Source organism: Oryza brachyantha, chromosome 11, assembly GCF_000231095.2.
Source record: "Oryza brachyantha chromosome 11, ObraRS2, whole genome shotgun sequence".
In the NCBI taxonomy this organism is placed as follows: Eukaryota; Viridiplantae; Streptophyta; class Magnoliopsida; order Poales; family Poaceae; genus Oryza; species Oryza brachyantha.
This window is the reverse complement of record NC_023173.2, coordinates 9,305,578-9,328,495: the sequence shown is the minus strand read 5'-3', so window position 1 is coordinate 9,328,495 and position 22,918 is coordinate 9,305,578. Positions and strand designations below refer to the sequence as shown.

The 22,918-nt window shown below is 36.0% G+C and overlaps 2 protein-coding genes across 2 annotated transcripts; one reads left to right on the top strand and one right to left on the bottom strand.

Annotated features, from left to right (window-relative positions):
* Positions 1-54: 54 nt before the first annotated feature.
* LOC102715066 (serine carboxypeptidase-like 7) lies at positions 55-11,793 on the top strand. Its single transcript, XM_006663334.2, has 14 exons — positions 55-218; positions 303-448; positions 559-758; positions 1,077-1,179; positions 1,296-1,333; positions 2,950-3,054; positions 3,623-3,706; positions 4,513-4,662; positions 5,162-5,233; positions 5,955-6,076; positions 7,592-7,705; positions 7,842-7,887; positions 9,129-9,248; positions 11,586-11,793. The coding sequence occupies exons 1-13, from the start codon at positions 55-57 to the stop codon at positions 9,210-9,212; spliced, it is 1,428 nt and encodes a 475-aa protein (XP_006663397.1). The 3' UTR covers positions 9,213-9,248; positions 11,586-11,793.
* Positions 11,794-18,205: 6,412 nt separating this feature from the next.
* On the bottom strand, positions 18,206-22,684 carry LOC102714784 (mitochondrial dicarboxylate/tricarboxylate transporter DTC-like). Its single transcript, XM_040529037.1, has 6 exons — positions 22,397-22,684; positions 20,933-21,016; positions 20,628-20,689; positions 19,515-19,876; positions 18,682-18,896; positions 18,206-18,578 (listed from the first exon to the last, which is right to left on the bottom strand). Exons 1-6 carry the CDS (start codon positions 22,544-22,546, stop codon positions 18,522-18,524), a joined length of 930 nt encoding a protein of 309 aa, XP_040384971.1. The 5' UTR covers positions 22,547-22,684; the 3' UTR covers positions 18,206-18,521.
* Between the last annotated feature and the right edge of the window lie 234 nt (positions 22,685-22,918).

Genomic DNA, 22,918 nt, shown 5'->3' with positions numbered 1-22,918 from the left:
ACGAAATCCACAGCCACACTGACACTAACACTACACGCGGCCTCGCCAGCAGCTATGGCGTTACGGCTCACCAGCTTGCTCGTCGTCGTGCTCCTCTGCTTCGTCCCAAGCTTATTTCCTCGCCGTCTCGTCTCCGGGGCCGACCCCGACCACCGGACGACACATGTCGCCAGCCTCCCGGGCTTCGACGGCGACCTGCCCTTCCACCTCGAGACAGGGTGTGTTTGTGTACACGCCCATTTCTTCGTTGGTCCAACACGAGCAGATGCATCAACATCTCCATGCTCTACTGTTCTGATCAGGTACGTGACCGTCGACGAGGAGAGCGGCGCGGAGCTCTTCTACTACTTCATCGAGTCGGAGGGCGACCCCGGCGCCGACCCCGTCCTCCTCTGGCTCACCGGCGGCGACCGCTGCTCCGTGCTCAGCGCCATCTTCTACGAGATCGGTGAGCATGCTCAGCAGCTACCATGTCGAACGAACAGTTTATGGCACCGATGAATCCATGGATGTCTGATTCTGTTGCTACGTACGTATACCACTTGCCCTTGCCTGCAGGCCCGGTGAAGCTGGTCGTCGAGCCCTACGACGGCAGCACGCCGCGGCTGCGGTACCACCCCTACTCGTGGACCAAGGCCGCCAGCATCCTGTTCGTCGACTCGCCGGTGGGCGCCGGCTTCTCCTTCTCCCGGGACCCCAGCGGCTACGACGTCGGCGAGGTCTCCACGTCGCTGCAGCTCGTGAAATTTGTCTACAAGGCAGTGCTCTTCTGATGCCTATCTCATCAAGTTTGAGTCATTGACTATCTTTTTATCTTTTAGCTTCTTTTTCTATTTATAAGCAATTTAATTTTTTCGCTTAGATTTAGAATTGAATTTAATTTTTTTTGTTATAGTTTATTTTTCTTCCAATGCTTTTAGATAGCTAAAAACATGTATATATATAAAGGTTTTAATTATTTACAAATTATCTTTGCGTTCGTAAAAAGACCGTTAGGCAATCACCCCTCCGTACACTCGGTGGTCAATTAGCGCTCTTTGTTAGTAAAAATTGTCTCGTTTAATGAATGCTTTCAGTGGTTCGGTGACCATCCTGAATACTTGGCAAATTCGTTCTACGTCGGTGGAGACTCCTCCGCTGGAAAACTCATTCCGTTTATCGTGCACAAGATTTCAGAAGGTATTCGATCATGGCTACATGAACTGGTTGATTTCCTAATTTACTTTATCATGTGCTCCTATTTTACTACCGCGGTTAATTTCACCCCAACATTTTTGAGCTGGTTCAATTCTCAGATATTGAAGCTGGGATGGAACCGAATCTTAGTCTCAAGGTACTAATCCCTCTGGTCACAAAATGTGAGAGAGTATGCTTTTTTAAGAAGTTAAGGTTATAGCCTTGTAGAGAAAAGATTAGAATGGCTTTATTAAATAAGAGGGAGTTGAAGGTGGAAGGGTAATTCAGAGATAACATGGACGAAATTTAAATTGAGAATGACTGTGGAACTAGTAGTATATATAGCAAATTACATTATATTTGAGCTCGACTCTAGTCTGCTCTGTACTAATATTATTCTATTACTAGTATTATCATCGATATAAGGCATTATCATCGATATAAGAATCTTAACCATTTATTTAGAATTTTACAGATAGTAGAAAAAATATTCTGCTATCAATAGTTGATGTTTCTGTCAGTGGTTGATGTAGTAGTATAAATAAATCTGATTTATTAGATTAGAAAAACAAAACATGTCAATAGTTGTACTGCTAGTTGAGAGCTTCATAAAACATTTATTATATTTGTGGATAATATAGAATATGCATGTTGCAATTGTTTAACGGATAAAGATTAAGTACCACCAGCTAATTTTACTTCACCCATCTCTACATTCTAATAGGCGCTTCTAGTGCTATTATTTATTTTTTATCGAGTGAGAGAGACCTGCATACTATTTTTTTTCTTTCCACATGAGACTATGGGTCCAGGATTTTTTTTAAGTCTCTGTCATATCAAATGTTTAGACACTAATGGTAAGTATTAAATATAGATTATTAATGAAACTCACCCCATACTCTAGACTATTAAAACAAATCTATTGAGCCTAATTAATCCATGATCAGCGAATGTGATGTTACAGTAAACATTTACTAATTGTGGATTAATTATGCTTAAAAAATTTATCTAATGAAATAGCCTTTATTTATGCAATTAGTTTTGTTATCAATCTATATTTAATACTCACAATTAACGTCTAAGATGAGTGACTTAAAAAATGCTTGATTTTTTTAAAAAAAGAAACAGGCAGACAATGAAACTGGTGAACACTGACACATGAAATAAAAAATATGTGTATGGTAAATTTATTTTGCTGTCATCAACCCTGCGCATGGCATGAGACCCACGTTGCAATGTTAATGACGCTTTTATCCCATATAAAAAATATAGATGAGCCACGACAATAATAGATGTACTTAAATTCATCCTCCATTCTGTCAGAAATATTTTATGTTTTAAATTAGATTAGGATAAAATGTTGGTATCCTGGCATTATATTACAAGAACTTTGTAAATCTAAAAGTCTATGGTATTACGTTACCAGTTTTTCAAGTCACATATATGTATACAAATTCTTTTGTTTTAGATTTAATATTTTCAGCTATTATTTGTGCGTGGAATTTTAAAGATTGGCATACCCTTGTTGAAAAGGTCAAATATTTAGGGCTAGAGGCTAGGCATTATGTTATTAGTATACCCTATTTCTGAATTATCCATTGTACACCAAGAATTAGGCATGGGTGAATTGAAAGTCTAATGTAAATAAGATGGCATATACATTTATGTGGGCCGGCAAATTCAACAGATAGAGCACACGAGCATTTTATTTCAAGATGGAGTGTGTTATACTAATAATTTATTTGTATTAATTCGATCATGATGCATGGTCAGGGCTATCTGTTAGGTAACCCAGGCACAGGTGAGCTGCAGTTTGACGTTGGATCAAGAGTGCCGTATGCTCATGGAATGGGGATCATCTCAGACCAAAGCTACGAGGTACGTCCGTAATTAATTAGTTAATTAACTGAACAACGCTTCTAATCTGGCTCAACCATGCACCCATGGTTCATTTACTTCTGATTCCATCATGTGAGCTCACATAACTTTGTCTGCACGTAGACGAATTTTTCTGAGAAATATTATTATTTTAATAAAAAATCATAAAATTAGGAGCCGTCCGTGGAAAATTACAAAATTAGCAACCTATCGAACGGCCGGAGATCGATAAGGTACATATCGAATGGCCAAAAGTCGACAGAGCCTATCAAACAATGGAAGTTCAACGGGGGTTAAGAGATGGCTGTTGGAGGGTCCAATCCAATCGATGTTTCCTAGTTCGATAGGGGAGGATAGGGGAGGTTGGGTGGCCTATCGGCCTTGTGCTGTTCGACAAGCCACCAGTCGAACATTAGGTGTTCGACAGGTCCCCTGTCGCACGTCCGTATTTCGACAAGCTGTTAATAATGCGATTTTTCGCGGATAGCCTCTAATTTTACGATTTTTTATTAAAATAATAATATTTCTCAAAAAAATTCCGTACTTGATCATGTGATCGCTTTGTCAGACCATAACGAGGGACTGCCAGGGGGATGAGTATTACAACCCCAAGAATTTAATTTGCAGCCAGCAAATGAACAGGTTCTATGATGTAAGGAGTTCTGCACCTGCACTCTTCTTTGTTGTTTGTTTACGCCTAGGAACTCTACAATAATTATATGAGTTTTCTTTGCCGTAAAAAATTTTAGTGTAAAATTTTGGTAGCTCAAGATACCATATTTTTACACTAACAAATGCTGTACCTTCGGGTGCTAAAAATTTCAGTGTAAAATATTGGTACCTCGAGATATCATATTTTGCACTTAAAAAATTTATACCTCAAGGCACTATTTCAAGGATGTTAAAAAAGTTCTAGTTATATATATACAATGGTACTAGCCCTAAAGGTGTATATATATCTTGGCTAATGGTGTCTAAAGTTAGCAGATTGAGTTAATTAGAAAACAGCAAATGTTTCACATTGTACTAATTTGGATGTATTTAACAAGATTATTTATGTAGGTAGCATAGAAAAATTGTGTGAATCTTTTTGCATGCTAGGCTGGCCAATATCTTCACAATTATGCAATAAACATCAGGCTGAGCAATTTTTTTAACTATATGATGCTTAAGTAGTACCCTCCATATTTCATATTTTAGTGTACAACGTTTTTATTTTTTTAAACTTGACATTTGATCATTGACATCTTATTTGAAAAATTCCCTTAAGATTAAAAAATATATAGTGTGCTTAATGTACTTATAAAGATAAAATAAGTTCCAACAAAATAAATGATGTTTCATTTTTTAAAATAATACGTATGGTCAAACTTTATATCCAAAAGTTAAAGCTCCATACATTTGAATATAAAGGGAGTACATTAATTCACATGGATTGATGACACGAATTTTCGACAGCTGCTCAACGAAATTTCGACAGAACATGTTCTTTACAAGAAATGCATTGAAGTGTTCCCTGGGCCAGACGACAATACTCATAACAGAATTATGCTGGAGGGAACTGCAGAACTTGAGCATCTGGCAGCAGCTCCCCCCTTGGATTGCATTGTAAGTCGATCTTATTAGTACTCTCAAGTCTTAGTACACATATTTATGCTCTTCAAAAATACATGTTATTGCCTGACCATTTCGAACGAAGAAAAAAACACAATACTTTTATCGCAACAAGGTGGATTTTATTTGTTTCATTACACATCGTCTGAATTGAAACGGGAAGATACATAAATAAACATCTAAACAAGTGAAAGCGATGTATGTAAGCACCTATGCTAGATAGGTGTATGTAAAAATAACTGAATGTAAGTAGCAGACAAATGTACTTATGCAAGATCCTACAAGATGTGCTCATGCTTTATCATGACTACTGCAACTTGAAGGTGGCTTATGAGCGCATTGAATTTACAGACCCTAGTGTATAAATTGTAAGATCTTACACAAAGTGCTTGTGCTTTAACTTGACTACTGTACTTAATGCAAACATTTTGCTAAACCATATATGTATCCAAGAGTTGTATTTGAACTGAGTTCATACTTCTTGCTTGTACAGACATATGGATACTATCTTTCATATTATTGGGTTAATAGAGACATTACTTGGGAGGCTCTCGGGATCAAGAAGGTAAATTGATAAAAAAAAACTAGCTTAATTGCAGTTTGCAGGTAAGTCCAGCCGCGTTTGTACCGGTTTTAGGAAAGATATAATGCACAGTTTGATGAATGATAGGAAGCTTTGCACCAGGTGAAGTCAAGTGGTGGTAGTTCATTGCATTTGTGTCATGCAGTAAGAACACAGCACACATAATTGATGTGCTAAAGGAAGCTAGTGATATTTTCTAGCTATAAGAGCATTCGCAACCCAATGACTAGGATGATATTTATAGCATTAAACAAAATTGCCACATAGAATAAAAAATGATGTGGCAAGTGAATAAATGAGGAAAGAAAATGAAAGCATGTCTTGCATGAGACATGGTTTCTACACAACATCCAAAATATCATATGAGATAAGTAGCATTAAATTTATATGTGGAATAGTGGTGTTTGCATTGGAAGAGTAGTGTCCAGTACTAGTTTATTGATGATGGGAAGTTTATAGAAACCATATCTAGTGTTATGGGTTGGGAATGCCCTAACTATTGCGGCAACCTGGTGTAAATTAGAAGTAGTTAATTAATTGCAACATAAATATACAAGATCAAGTTTGAACAAATATTACCTGACACAAAAGATGCAGTTTTCAAGTCATAGATTTTGGACTCTATGCAGAACTTTCAAATTTCAAATCACGTCAAAACATTAACTTACCCTTCTTTAATTGGTAAATTTGTTTGAAAACCCAGGGAAGCATCAAGAGGTGGGTAAGATGTCATCAACGGGATCTACCCTATTCAGAGGATATGGGGAGCACCATAGAGTACCATCGTAATCTTACATCGAAAGGTTATCGTGCTTTGATATATAGGTATGTATTTAAGGGTTGTATCTTAAAATATATTTGTTGTTTATCTGTATATGTGCATTAATTTATAGTGTAACATATATAACGAACAATTTTATGACGCCACTAAGAAAGAAAACAATTACGCATGCCTTCAAAACATACAAATTCATAGGTTAGATGAGTTATTGGCAACTTCAGAAAGAAGCAATAATTATCATACAACCGGAGATATGGCACTCGAGAGATTCTTAAAACTTGTAATGATCATACATAAAAGTATATAGTTGTATTACACATGTTCTAATCTAATATGCAATTAGAATTTCCAATTCTGCTATACGTACGGCCAACCGTACTTCTTGCGTACGACTGAAACACTGCAACATTAATTAGGTAAAGGGGTTCAGTGAGTGACACTGTAGCCGTTGATTAATTGGGTCATACGTAAGTCGGATGGTTTAGTCATACGCATAACAACTTCCTAGAATTTCTATCTTAATTGATCGTTATTTTAAGAGTGCATTTAATATTAGTTATAATTTCACACAAATGATCGAACTACTCATTACGTATTTTAATAAATGATGTCATTTACTTTTCGCCACACTTTTGACCATTCGTTTTGTTGAAGCATTTTGTGAAAATATAAGAAAATAAAAGATATAATTAAAATACATTGTGTAGTAATCCAATTATAAAAATAAATAATAATTGCCTAAGCTTTTTGAATAAGACAAATGATAAAACTGGTCCAATGTATTAAAATATGGAGGAAGTTATGATGGGACTACGACCTCATCTTTTAGTTTTTACTTATATTTATAAGATAAATTTTGATTTTTTAACTTTAATTTTAGAGCTGATTTTGGTGTTCTTCATCGTAGCTTATTTTCAACTTTTGCTTTTAGATAACTAAGAACACGTATATGAAAGTTTTATTCATAAATTATTTTTGTTTGCAAATAGAACGTTTGAATTTTCCTAAAAAAGGGAAAAGATGACTCCCTAGTATTTACGTATTTACAAATTGTATCCGACCTTTACCTACTACAAATTTATGGCATGATTTGCATTTATTATCACATTTATTTCTCGCTGTCACAATTGACAAGTCGTGTATTCTTTGTCACCAGTAGTACCTCATTTCATAGTTTACAATGCTGTAACAGTTTAGTGCCCCACTATTGCCACTTTGTTGTTGATTGCTAGTGCTGATACAATTTTGTTCCCACTGCTGCAAGTTTGTACTACCTCCGTCCTATAATAAGTTTATTTTTCGTTTTTCCGTGCTCAATATTTGATATACAAAAACTTAAAAAATTAGTCACGTATAAAGTACTATTTATGTCTTATCATCTAGTAAGAAAAAATATTAATCGCAAAAAAAATTCAAATAAGATAAAGAGTCAAAACATTGTATCATAAAATTAAAAAATGATCTTATTACGGGACGGAGGTAGTACGTGATTTCTACGGATACAGTTGAAATTTTGATAGTTTTGAATCCCCTAAAAATATATGCATTTGTGTGTACAGTGGCGACCATGATTCTCTTATACCCTTCGTTGGCACACAATCCTGGGTCAGATCGCTGAACTTCCCCATTCTGGATGACTGGAGATCATGGCATATAGAGGGACAATCTGCAGGGTGAGATTATTTATAAGTATTTGATTAAACGGTAGTCATATATAGTTTTTCCTGCCAGCACTAGAAATACTTTGATCTTTTGTACTCGCTATATTCAAAAGCTGCACTTACATTCCGAATTTTAATTGCTTTGCAGATTCACCATAACATATTCAAACAACATGACTTTTGCAACTGTTAAGGTAACAGTTTGTTTAGCATTCGTTTTGCTTCAGTTTCATACTTACTCTTTGTGGTTACAATATGGTACAACATAGAGGCCGTTATCTTTTTATTTTGTTTATATCTTTTTGTTTTTTTTATACTTATAAGATAAAATTTAAATTTTGAACTTTTAATTTAAAATTGATTTTTGGGTTTTTTCCATCGATTTTAGTTTATTTTTAGCCTTGTCTTTTAAGATCGTTAGAAACATGTATATAAAGAATTTTATTTATAATTTATTCTTTATTTATAAATATACCGTTTCACGTTTTCCGTGTGTCATGCCATGGAAGGGACTCCATGACATTTTTACAAAAACAAGTTCATCCCCCTTCGCAGTTCTCTCGTGGGACAAACTGGATTTTAGATAAATAATGCGTGGTAATAAATTAACAATTTAAAACTGGTTTATGTCAAAAAAAAATTATGAAGACTTGTTTTTTTTTCTAAGAACTCGGTTTCATTCCGCTCATCCAAACAACCGCTTTACAATACCGATGGGAGAAAAGGCTTTGTCCATAACACCAGTTGAGACAGCGCAAACTACCGGTGGCATACCACAAGTATAGTTATACACTATATATAGTACTATGGTTGAAACAATAGCTTGGCATGCCACCTAGGGTGGAATGGCAAAAAGTTCTATTTTACATAATAACAATCGGGTGTCTTTTTTAATTTAATTACAAATATTCAGAAAAATTGTGATGCAATAGTTTGTTTGTTTAACTGAAACATTGGTGCCCATCTTTTGGATTAATCTTGGAATAAGTGAAACGGTATATTTGTAAATAAAGAATAATTTGTGAATAGAATTTTTATATACGCGTTTTTAGTGATCTAAAAGGCAAGGCTGAAATATAAACTATGGTGAAAAAACATCAAAATCAACTCTAAAATTTATAGTTAAAATTTTAAATTTTGATTTATATTATAAACATAAGTGAAAAGATAAGGATTTTTTCCTTTTGAACGATATTTGAAATATGGATACCGAGGAAATTCATATACATATTTGGCCAAAGGCATATACTTGGCAGCTTTCTGTCAACCGAGCTGCACGTTCTTCTCAGAAGCTGAAAACATCAGGAAATCAAAGAGTCGATGAATGATTCAAATGGAAATTTACATTCCATAAAACTAAAATTAACTCATGCCAGTAGATGATATATACCCATTAGAGAGCCGAATAACAAACTATTCTGATATATAATCCCAGGGTGGTGGACACACTGCACCGGAGTACCAGCCAGAGAGATGTTATGCCATGTTCAGGCGTTGGATCTCCAACGAACCACTTTGATCAGTTGATTATATAATGGTTACATTGCATCTCCAGGTAAAGTTGTAGTAAACATTGTTGTATTTAAACTTGCATGCTTGGCAGATTAGAGTCTGGAAAAAAGTATGCTATGCAATTTAATCATCTGAAATACTAATGATCTGGCTGAGTGCTGAGGGATTGAGCCGAAAACATGACGGGACCAGTTCCATTGCAGCCTGAAGAGATATGGTAGCCTGCAGAGATACATAGAATGTTTGTGATATATATTGTTCTTTCTATAATGGTAGCCTGCAGATTAGTGTTTGTGATATAATGGATTATTACTTGAAAAATAAAATTTTCAAAATAGTAATCCTATCAGGGTGTTGCAGCACTAAATAGTTGTGAAAAGATACATATAACTGATCGTTTACAAGGTTTTTACAATAGAAGTAGGCATTATTTATTTATAATCCCAATTAACTTAGTACAAACCTAATTTACATAAACACTACTTGTAGGAAACCTTCATATCCAAAGTATATGTGGTTTGGTTCTTCTGGTTCTAGTGGGATCTCAGGACTGACCAGATAAAATATGTCATCTGGCCTAAGCTGCAGAATAGGGGGACCACAAAATCGACTAAAAATTAAGATAGAGCAAGAGGTTGAGTACAAGCTGTACTTTGCAAGTTAAAAGAAAAAAAAAAGGTTCGATCTGCAAGAGCAAGTTTTCTAAAATAAGTTTTTAGGAAAATATCTCCTTTTATTTATGAAAGCTTTTAACCTATCCGCAGGTCTGAACATCCTATAGATCATTTTCCTGCTAAGAACCTAAGTTTAAATGCAGAAATGAAGGAATAAATATCAACATTTTATACTGCAGAGGGTACTACTTTACCCATAGCTTCTCTTATCTTTTCCGCCAACCAGTTGTCATGTTGCATCTAAATGTGTGGCTTAGCTAGCGCACAAAGCTATTCTCAAAGATTATGTTCATTAACTTTCTCCCAACATTCTCGTAGAATCCATGCATCAAAGGTAGAATACAAAACTAATATACTTTGTCTCAGGCTGGCTGTACCAAAACAATGGTTAGTACTTGATATATACAACATAATAGAAATAGGTCGAAATTGGTCTTAAGCTTATATTATGCCCATACATAGAGGATACTTTTTCACCCAATATTACTCTTGCCAATACCTCCTCTATCAAACAATATAATGAGTATGCACCTTCCTCGCCTAAGCTCTCAGCACAACATCTAGCAATTAAGTAAAATAAAAGTTTGAATGCATATAAAAATGTTGTATTTTAAAGGGAAAATAATTTATAAAACCATATGAAACTTGATCACTTACTAGTGCTACTATTGTTTGGTTCTTGATGGCGGATCTAGCTACCGATGCTAGAGGTGTTAAATAAATTAGATAGAACTTCAATCTCCCTTTTCTTCAATTTTTAATATAAAATTTTAGATGGACTTAATAAGAGGCGCCCATGATTTTAACGGGGCAGTGGATATTCGAGCCTCCACCTGTTATATCCACCTAACTTCTTTCGTGATTATATGATGTGCCTTTGTATGGTTGGGATACAAAGGAGGGGTGACATGTTCGTTGTTGGATATATCCATGAGCTCCTAAGGTTTTTGCTATTGGTTTTGATCAAAATCCATGGTTAAGCTTCGTGATTTTACTATAGCTGATTTGCCCCTGGATTGGTACCTTCTACTGCCTGCCTTCTACTCCCCTCTACCCTCTTCTACTCCATTCTACTCTCTTCTACTGTGTTCCTTAGATAAACCCTGATGAAATCTATGGTGGCTATTGGTTTTTGGGTTGAGACTTATGAGGTGCACAAGGTTTTGTACGTTTTCGGTAAGTTCTAGAGAATTCTAGAATTGAAATTGGTCAAAGCTAGCTTTGGTACGTAGGGCCTAGATTAATATTCCAAAATGTTCATGAGATATAAATTTTGAAAACCTAATCATCGAGTTAGCCAAATCAAACTATTATAATTGCTAGAGGTTAAGGATTTACTAACCTAAGGTTTAGTCACATTTCTTTGAATTAGTATTTATAGACAAATTAATTTAACTTCGTTAAGGATTGTATAAACAAACTGCGGTACACTGTTTAAACTTCTACTGTAGTGAGCAATTTAGTTCAGATTGCTTCATATAGCACAAGCATTACGACAACATTTCGGTTGGTTTTCATAGCAGATTTCCAAACCAGTGCATAAATACAGCACTTGATCAATTATTGTAGCAAATATATATGAGATTTGAAAGTTCAACTAGTTTATTGTTGTGTCACATGGGCAACGCTGTGATCAGAGAATAAAACATAGCACACATCTATTTACTGTGTCAAATCAGTTTTGATCTGTAAAAGTCTTTTTCCAGATAAGCTAGGAGGGGGAGCAAAGGATGTGTTGGAAGCGATGAAAGGGGAGCTGTTGAAGTACATGCCCAGTAACAAGTTTAATTTGTTTGTACTTGATGTGCAAATCAGCAAATGTACGGTTTGTACTATTTGTATAATATTGTACTGAAGTTTTCACTATGCATTGCATGGGAAATAACAGATCATATTGATAATTAATGTTGGAACTCTGCTCAGATTGATCATGTCAATTTAAAAATTTTCATGCTGACTAGCTAGATTTTTTTTGAGTTTTTGCACTGTTTGACCATTTTCAAGAAGAAATTAAGAAAATAAACCTGTTTGGAAATTATTTAAAACGTGAACCATTTACTCCACACAACTCCTGAGATGCGGAGGTTCTTTATCTACACGTTGGGCGACTGACGCGCATGTCTTTTTCTTCTGGATGGGCTATACTAAGTCAACATGGTTCGCACCAAGCCCTAGCGTGAAGATGAATGACCTTCAAGCAAAACGACTCTTTTTTAAATAAGTTCTGAGACCATTCTGTTTTGGTAATTACTTCTTAAAAAGGGTCAAATGGGGTAAATTTTGGTACATCTTTGGTGGTGTTTTATGATGTGGTAACTGTAGACCAATTTGCAACTTTTTAGTTTTGAAGTTATCAAGAGCAGTTACTACGTATATGTTTTTCTGCTCCACATGCACAATTTTCTCCCTTATCTATCTATTACAGATGTTTTTTGTCAAAATAATTAAGAACGGCATTATCAGTTTATTTTAATGGCTGCTGATGGACAATCTAAATTTTATTTGCTATGGACATTTTAAAGTTATTTTATATATTCTGTTAATGAAAACCTTTCGTGCTTGGTGCACCATGTGTCAATATTTTGTCCATTTGAAGGGGTCCCACTACTATAGAACCAAGTATATTTGGGATCAGGATTCTCTGCAGTCAGGAGAGTGGTGCCATTGTCACTGACAGGTGGGCCCAGTGGACCTTGGGCCCACCTATCAGCGACAAAGGCACGGTGCCTTCAACTGCAGAGAATCTGGATCCGTATATTTGATGGTCCATTCGTGACGAAACCCAATAGTCCATCACAATACATCTCTGATAGACCAAAATATGGTACATGATATAGATGACTATTCAATTTGGCCCGTCACCGAGGACACTCATTAATTTGTAAAGGGCCAAAATCAGTTCCTGTCACCGATGATACTTGTCACCGATGATACTCATCTATGATAGGCCATAGACTATGACCGATGATACTCATCTATGATAGGCCAATCAAGGATGAAACATGTCTGACGGGCTATCGTCATGTGTTTGTATGGATCAGATGACCTAAGTTTCCAAAAACATCACATCGAATCTTTAGACACCTAAATGAAGCATTAAATATACATGAACATTAAAACTAATTACACAGTTACACGAGAAATCGTGAGACGAATCTTTTAAACCTAATTAGAACGTGATTAGCCATAAGTGCTATAGTAACCACACATGTACTAACGACGGATTAATTAGACTCAAAAGATTCGTCTCGCGGTTTCAGCGGAATCTAAAATATGTTTTGTAATTAGAGTACGTTTAATACTTCAAATGAATGTCCAAAAATTTAATTTGATGTTTTTACAAAAACTTTTTACAAACTAAACAGCGCTTAGCCTGACCTTACCCAAAACACTCCCCATCCCCATCCTACCGCCGCCATCCTAGTCTCCCTTCGTGTCACTACCCTCACTGCCTATACTGCCACCGTTTCGTTTGCCGAGACCTCGTCGACTCCTCTCTGTTGTACATGTTTCATCACCCCGGCACTTCGCGTCGCTGACTCCTTCGCTGAGACCGTTGTCATCTCGTCCACCATGTTATTTGAAGGTTAGATGTGCTTCTCTGTGATAAACGCTACAAGGGAGCTAGCTTTTAATGATGAAATAAATCATCACTTTAAGTAAATTTTCATCAAATATATATGCATCCAGTGATAATATTTTCTGCACTTACGGTTAGTTAGTATCACTTTCTTGGTCACTATTGTACCATTAAGCAGCGATAAATTATTATTTCACAAGGCTTGTTTGTATGCCAATATTTTATTTTCAACGTGAGAGTGGTGCTGGAAGAACCATTTTTTGCACATATTATGGATGCCCTAAGGACTGAGTAGGTAAAGGCATCCAAAATGTGAGTCGACATTAATTCTTGTAACTCTATATAGACTACTTACCATTATAGAAGGAAAATTTGAAATAACTTAGGATGAGCTACCTTTAGTTATATAGACTATCCATATAAATTAAATTATATTATCTCTCTACTCTCTCTTCTCTCTTCTCTTCTCTCTTATAAGAGAGTTAGGACTATTGGATATGATTTATGGGTCCTATGTCCATTACTATTTTTATACATTATGTAAATTGAAATAGCAAAAAAAACTACCTATGTGGGTACCAAGGGGCAGGCCAGGCTATCTCAGGACATGTCAGGGCACAAACCAAACAAGTGCTTGTTGGAGCTCAGGAGCATCCTGGTGAAGCAAACAAGCGTCAGGACTCAAACCAAATACTCCGTTACAAGCCACAGAATGTGAATGAGCATGTGGTGCATGAACATAGGAGTACTGCTACCATTATTAACACGCAAGATATAAAAGCAGAACGATCGATCCCATTTAACTATCCATATATTTTCAAGAATGTTATTGTTTCAACTAGGTGTAAAGCCATGAATATATAACAATTGTATATTTTCTTCTATACTTCAACTTTGTATATGTGATTTTAAAACATTATAGCAATGCCAAACTTAGGTATTTTATATTCGATTTTTGTTATGTATGGTTAGGAAATGCCTGAACAACAACAAACCATGTCATCCAAAACTACTGCAACCACATCAGGCCATAATCCTAGGACACAAAATAAGCTACCCGAAACGATGTAAGCGATCACCGAAATAGGAAAACAAGCCAGCACGTTACTCTCACGGGCTAAAAAATCCGACATTAATAGAAGGGAATAAGAGAAAAAAAGGAAATGTATTTTTTTCAATCGGACAAGTACCAGGGTCTAGATGATTTTTTTTCCAATCGGACAACGACCTGATGTACGTTTCTCATTTTTTTCACTCGTACATGGACCAGGGTTTAGATAATTGTTTTTTTCCCAATGGATTCGGATGTACTCCCTCCGTCCCAAAAAAACCAACTTTTCAGTTTTGTGTTGAGCATTTGACCATTCATCTTATTTGAAAAAAATTTAATTTTTTTTTAAAAAATAGTTACACATAAAGTACTATTTATGTTTTATCATCTAATAAAAATAAAATTATTAATCATAATTTTTTTAATAAGACGAGGAGTTAAAAGAATCTATCAAAAACTGAAAAGTTGATTTGTTTTGGGACAGAGGAGGTACGTTATATCAGAGAAACAAAAGGAGAAAATAGCATTTTGTTTTGAATCGGACAATGAAAATCAAAGGAATATATTTTCTTTTTTGGAATCCGACAAGGAAATAATTTAAAAATATCTAAAATAATCAAATTAGAAATAATTTTTTTGAATCCGACAAGGGAATCAAAGATCAATCGAAAATAAAGAAAAATAATAAAAGGAATCCATGCGTACTAAAGTTTAAAAAAATCCAAATCATGGATAAATTAAAAAAGTCCAAGTGTAAATAAATCTCAGATTAAAAAGTTTAAAATAATTGATATTGAGGGAAGAGGCTATCTATAAATACAATTTGAAAATATCTAAAAGAATCAAATTAGAAATACAATTTCGGAATTAAAAATAAAGAAAAATAATAAAAAGAGACCAGGTGTAAATACAATTTAGAAAATTCAAATCTCGGATTAAAAATTTTGAAATAATTGATATCGAGGGAAGAGTCCATCTATAAATATAATTTGGAAAGATATAAAATTTTGGTTAAAAATTGGAAAATTAAGATAAAGAGTCAGATGATCAATACAATTTAGAAGTATCTAAAATTTGAATTTTAATTTGGGAGTGGATTTTAAACTCTCGAGGGAATGTTCCCTCATATATTGCATGCTATCTAAATAGTCATAAAAAAATTGAAAAAAATTGTGAAGATAGATTAATATAAGATATAACACTACACAAACATGCAAGTTCAAATACGACTTTTATAAACCATAACAAAAATAACAAATTGACCTTTGAATAGTATACATATACTCACAATCATATTTGTTATTTTTGTTATGTATTGTAGAAGTCATATTTAAACTTGCATGTTTGTATAGTGATATATCTTATATTAATCTATCTTCATAATTTTTTTCATTTTTTTAATAAATATTTAGATAGCATGCAATAAACGAGGTGACATCCCCTCGAGGGATTAGAATACTTTCCCTTTTTTCAATACTATATAGAAAAGAGTTTATGTACATCTTAGAATACAGGTAAATGGGGTTCCACGTAAACATATAATTTAGAAAAACGTCAATTCAAATTAAACAATTAAAAAGTAATTATTATCCAATAAAAGACATACAATACATTGAGGCACAGATCTCACCACAGGGACAAACGTGGGTGATAAGGTTTACATACCTCAGATAGTCATGTCACCGAATGACTCCAAATGGCCATTTATCATGAAAAGAAGGCAGTATCCCGTGTCGGTTTGCTTTGCGATGCCGATAAATAAGAGCCAAGGTCAGTCCCTCCACAAGGTTGGTTTCTACTTGGCTAAGCAAGTATTCTGCCATGGTCAACTATATGTGGCATTTTCTAGAGTGACAAGTAACGATGGACTGAAGGCATTGATCGATGATGATTCGGACCGTCCAGGTGAAGATTTGGCCAAAAACATTGTATACAAAGAGATACTCTAATTTTATTTCACATGCTAAAGCTTTATAGAGCACTCATAGTCCGCTATATACTATCACATGAATTTCATAATTGCTTTGTTGCTTAGGCGAGGTGCAGCGTCATGTACTCTACCACTCTTTTACTTTTGTGTCTCCCATTTGTTATTTTCATTTTAATTGTAGAATTACTTCGTTTAATATTTTTTTGCCAAATCCTATCAATACATGATAAAAAGTAAAAAGTCACTTTAAACATGTCTATGTAATGACACAAAATAAGGCTAGTCACGCAATCTGCGGGGGCCACCTTGCTAGTTCTATATGGTGTAGACCAATTTTTATTGCTTGTTTTTCTTTTTATTATAATGGTAACTTTATGCATAGCTAAACTAATTTAAATAGTTTCAATTCCATGATCTATATGCTATCTGTTTTACTTACGTTTGGTTACTTCTTTTATATTCTAACTCCATTTACAGGTATGCTAATTGAGGCGGAGAATTTTTTGTGATCGTGATTAGATATATGTATGTGAATGGATGGCTATATAAGTGTTTCGGCGGTTATGGGGAGTATATATATCTGCTTTATCATGTCATTTTTAAGAGGACATGGCTAGCAACAATATGAGGCTAGCCAATAATTTAAATCATGTTTTTAGTATATTATCATCCGTAAATGGTCTTAATATGTGACAAACCTTAAGAGGTTGACTAATTATCTTTGACGGCTTGTAATATGTGTCCGTCACAAATTAGTTATTCGTGATGCACCTTGACAGGTAAATGTATAATGTTACAATGTATTCTTAAATCTATAGTTTATGATTGGTGTTGATTAAAGTATATTTAGTTTTGTGAAGTCCACTTAAAAACTAATTGTATTCCTATTTATAGTCTACTCTATTAGATGAAGCCCAAAATTAAACAACAAACCTACTCCGACTACTCGTACGGACTATGAATCTTCAACTTGCAGCATTGAGGATTAGGGGCTACGGGCAAGGTGACTGAGATCATCTGTCTTCAAACGCATTATACCTTTCTCACTAACATGAGCCCAAGATTCGTTAGATCCACGTGTCAGTCATAAAAGTCATGTTAGTTTGAAGATTAATGAACCTGATCTTAGGCAAGGCAGTGTCTCTGGTATTCAGAAAGGAAGGGGAAGGAGACGAGAGGACAAGGGACGGAGCTGCAGCCTACAGTAGCCAAAGGTCGATAGAGAGTAGTGGATAAGCTTCATGGAGTTTTGGGGGAGAGAGAGTTGGGTACTAGGATAGTAGTACTACTATCTTAGTATATATCAGATTAGGTACACAACAATCATAATAGTAGTCCTCAAAAATCTTTTTAAAACTAATATAATCCACCTAATTTTCAATATATGACACTGTTCATATTTAGACTCAAAAATAACCACACCATTCATGTTGTTCAAAAAGATTGTGTAATCATTTATCATTTAGACTTGTTTATCATTAAAGCTGCTTTAAGAATGAATTATGTTTTTGCATTTTTATACAAAAAAATTGGAAATATATTTGTTTCTTAGTGCGAAACATTCCATGAAACACAATGGCAAGTCGGCAAATGCATGCGGAATACTTGAACAGATCTATGCAGCCATAGAAAGCAGGGCAAGCAGTTCATGAACAGCACACAAATTGTTACATCACCAATGCTGTGTAGTACCGCCCAGGTACTCATCAGAACCAATGCAATGCTGGTCACTTAAAAAAAAAAAACAGATGCAAACATACGGCAAATATGAGTGATAAACATCGCCGGCCTAAAAAAGATATGCATGATATCTGGCTCCGTTTGATGTCGTATATTGAATGAGCAATGTTTATTTTATCCTGGTAGTCGTGTTCAACCAATAACAGTATGTCAGACCAAAATCTACCAAGAAATGCTCCAAAGTAAAACAAATGATATGGTCATTTGGTGTCAATGGCTCAAAGCACCATGGTAGCCTATAGGCTAATTTTGTTTAATTATCTGATCCAATTGCTCGACTATGTACAGCAGAACTGTTATTATGTCTCAGGGGAGCGGAGCATGACCCAACCAACTAGCTCTTAAACGCCTAAACGCTTCTCGAACTTCTGGATCTCATTCAGAAATATCCAAGTCATCTGCACAAAAATGCACAAAAAAACTCATTAGTTGGGTATGGTACACCGTGGAGATGTGATGTTTTCTGATAAGCAGAGAATCAGTATGTAATATTTGCATTACCATGACATGTGGTGCAATCCTGACACAGTACACAGGAAAGCCAGTGTAGAACTTAAATGGGCCTCCACTTTGCAAGGTCTTCATGGCACAGTCAAGGGACCCAGTGTATGGATACTTCCCAGAAGCATCGGGCTGCATCTTTTGAATCTGTGTCTTCACATAATCAAAGGGTAAACTGCAAGCAGATGCAAAGAATCCTGAAACAGCACTGGCCCCTGCAAGCAAAATTTAAAATCAAGTAAGAAAATCAAACTTTGGATGCACAAACTAAACGACACAGTTTGTGACGAATCTTCAGATGCAAATACAAAGCCAGATATGAAAGGAGTTTTCATATCGATGTTATTAAGAAGACAGGTGAACTAGTGTCCCGACACCGATCGAGGTTGAAAGGGGCCACGTGCTACAGAACCCTGGCCACTACACATCGACAACGTGCAACTTTCAATTTTGAAAAACAAATTAACTTTTGGGCAGCGCTACTCAACGCATCTGATGCACAATGTAAGCATATGATAGGATACTTACAGAAGGCCTACTATCAGGCAGTTACTTTCAACAGTTCAGCAAGTTTTCAAAGTATAACTTCAAAGAGCATAACCAAAATATATATCATGAACAAAAGCTAATAGTATTAGTAGAATTATCTGAAAACATTTCATGTTTCCAATTGATCAACTTAATTCTTTTGTTCCCACCAGTCAATGATTTCATGCACTGAAGAAAAATGCAAGCATTATGCCACTATGGATCTACATTCCCAAACGCTTGAGAAATTATTGATAACACACATACATTGCATGAAACCAAAATTGGAAGGAATATGATCTTACCAAGTACAGTAGTAATTTCTCCAGCACCTAATTTGTCTTTAAATAACTCCACACTCTGGTCATATGATGCAAGCATGCCCATATTTAGGGACATAGCTCTCACTACAGTTGGACCTGCACCCTTCCAGAGTGCTAGAACACCTTCATCAGCAACAATACGGTAAAGTGCATGAAAAGCATTCTTATAGTTGCGTCTTTGGGCTGCTGGCAAGGTTGAATCAGCCTGCATTCTAATGAGTGCCAAATCCGCAGGACTACCAACACACGCTCCAATTGCTCCAGCAGTGAGGCCAATAACAGCTTTCTGAACTAGAGGTAGTGGCTTCCCATCATTTGCTTCAACTGCTTTGTTTGTTAGAACCCTGAAATACAGAGTGAAGAGAAGCAACCAAATAACACTACTGAAGTATTGGAGGATAAGATCAGATCAAAACAGGTTACAAGCAGTGCAAAAGTGATCATAGTCAAGGTAAAAGCCTAACAATTAACACATCCTGCTTGGCATAGAGTAATGTCAAAAAACTGTGCTAGTGCTAGGACTTTGAATCCAGCTGGATAGGAGGTTAAGCACCTCCTGCCCACAAGGCTAACACAGGTTTCCTTATTCTCAAGGATTCAATGGTTATATTTTGCTGCAACTTTACCTACACAGTGACCCCCACATGACAAACTGTTCAAAACGACAAGAAAATACTGAATTATAACAATAGATAGATTGAACGGTTACTACAAGTGAGGGGTCCTTTTGAGGAGCACTTACACTAAGTATGTCTGACATTCGTTAGCTGGACAACTGCCAGCAGGGGCATAGGGAAGTAATGCAGTTAGGCTGACTTTACTGGATATCAGGCAGAGGCATTGCCTCAAAAACAAATATAGGCATCTACAAAGAACTATACAAAATCCAAGATAGTAGTGCACTTTGCTATTGTATTATACCTACAAACACTGCAGGAATTCAATACAACATGATATCGTACACTGCTCTGAAAAGAACGGGAACACTATTGATTCCAAATTTGTAAAGCTAGTCAAAGCTATTAATTAATTATTTGAGAGTCAAAACTGGACTTACTAACCAAAGATATTATGGCCTAGGTAGCAAGCACAAACCTAAAGGATCCAAGACGAGCGGTTGTGTATGTTGCTTGTCTTAGCAAACCAGCAGACAACCCCTGCACAAAAAAGAATTTAAGCAATATTAATCTGTGGCAATAAGAAAACTAATGATTTACGATATTTTATAAACATGTTAATACATATTAAACTTCGGAATGTATATCAAGTGGTACAAAACTGCAAGGTTCAAATGAGATGAAGTAACGGCTTGTTCAGTACCTGTGAACATGCCATGGTACTGGGTTATTGCACAATCCAAATACAAGAATTTATAATGCACAGGCCTTAAGAGAAAAAACCTTATAGAAGGAACCAATTCCCTCATTAGCAAGCATCTTCTTGGTGACACTACCTGCTGAGCCCTCACCCAACTGGATCCTCACCTGCACAAACATCAATAAATTAGAAATTGCTTGGATCTTAAAACAAATACTATCCCAAAAACCTCAGCTGGAAACCCAAATTCAAGTGCTAATTAAGGGCAAGAAGCTCTGAACAAAAGAAAACCATTATCGTGAGAAGGTGTTGGTAGTAATGTTTTTTTAGTACCCTCTACGGACACAAAATATTCCATGGAGTCAACATAAATTCACTTTTGACCATAAGAATTCACCCCAATCTTTTCGCTTCTGCTTATGGTTATAAGACAAATTTTGAATGTTCAACCTTAGATTTTAGTTAATTTTAGAGCTTTTTTAACAAAGTTATTTTCCATGTCTTTTAGATTGCTAAGAAAACATATATAAAATTTATATTCACAAGTTATTTTTCATGTGCAAATATGTCATTTGGCTTTTTCCACAATCGCCACCATTGTTTAGAAGATAAGTTTTTGTGTACAAAAATGGCATGGCCAAGTTTGTGATGAGAATTAGATTTCATAATATTACACTAGTATGACTATTTTAGATTTATGCAAAATAATTAAGCAGTTAAAGTTATGTCTTACTTATTTTTTTTTTCTAAATGACATTCTATTGCAAATGGAGGGAGTAAACAATTTCGCACAAGACACACAAGGGAGCTCTATTGTGGCTATTCCTGGGACACAAAAAATAGGGAAAAATTGTGCTCTTGACCCTGTTTAAACTCTAAATACCAATCTGACCATGTTTTCTCAAATTTTCTTATTTGACCCTGCTTTTCGAAAAAAAATTATCGTCTGACCCTACTCCGTGAAGACAACTTAATAGTGTTAAACTCAAGGGAAAAATACCATTTATATCCTTACTTATTTGATAATACTTTCTCAAATTTTGTTTGTGGCAAGATTTGTACTAAATTTATCAAGGTACAATCAAAATTCTGTCAAACTTCTTAAATAAAAAAAATCTTAAGTAAGTAGTGCACAAATGATATTTTGGCCCTGATTTTAACACCGTTAATAACTTCACAAAATAGGGTTAGACAGCGGTTCTATTTTTTAAAAGTAGCGTCAAATAAGCAAACCAGACAATAGGAACACGGAGAGCCTCTTATACTAAAGAATGCGAAAACAGAATCCAAACCTTAAAATCACACAAACACATTCAGCAACTTAAATCCACACTCCCGAATTCAGTACGAAGTCGTTAGAATTCCATCTGGACCCAAGAACGCAGTGAATCGCTCCAACAGACGGAGACGGCAATGCATCAAACATCTCATCCGCACAAGCACATGCACGTGAGCCATTTCCTTACAAGCCTAGCAACGACCAACGAACACCCGAACCCAATCTCTAGCTGCGGCGGGCCTCCCGGCGGCCTGCCCTACCTACCTACCTTGACCATGTCGATGGGCTGGATGACGCAGGTGGCGAGCATCCCGGAGGCGCCGCCGTTGGCGAAGGGCTTCACCGTCTTCCACACCCCGCTCGACGCCAGCGTCGCCGCCGCCGCCGGCTGCTGCTGCTGCTGCTTCGCCTCCGCCATCTCCTCCTCCCCTCCTCCTTCCTGTGGCGCGCGGTGCAGGCTTGGGGGCGGCCTCACGGAGAGGAGGAAGAGGTGGTGGGAAGGAGGCGAGAGTGACGCTGTGCAATCTCCCGGATGGCTGGATAGATAGATACCCCGTTGGCCCTCTCTTTTTTATTATTATTTTTATTGTCGACGAGAGCTACGAATAAATACTAAAACCCATTTATCTCGGATTTCTCTTCTTATATTTTTATTTTGATTTGGATAGCTTCCGTGCGTTGGTTGTGTGTGTTGTTAGCGCTGTTCGGGCGTCCACATGCCTGCGGTATTGAGCCTGTCTGTATTGTTTTTTCTTTTACCGGATAGGCTAAGATAGCCTACCAAATATAT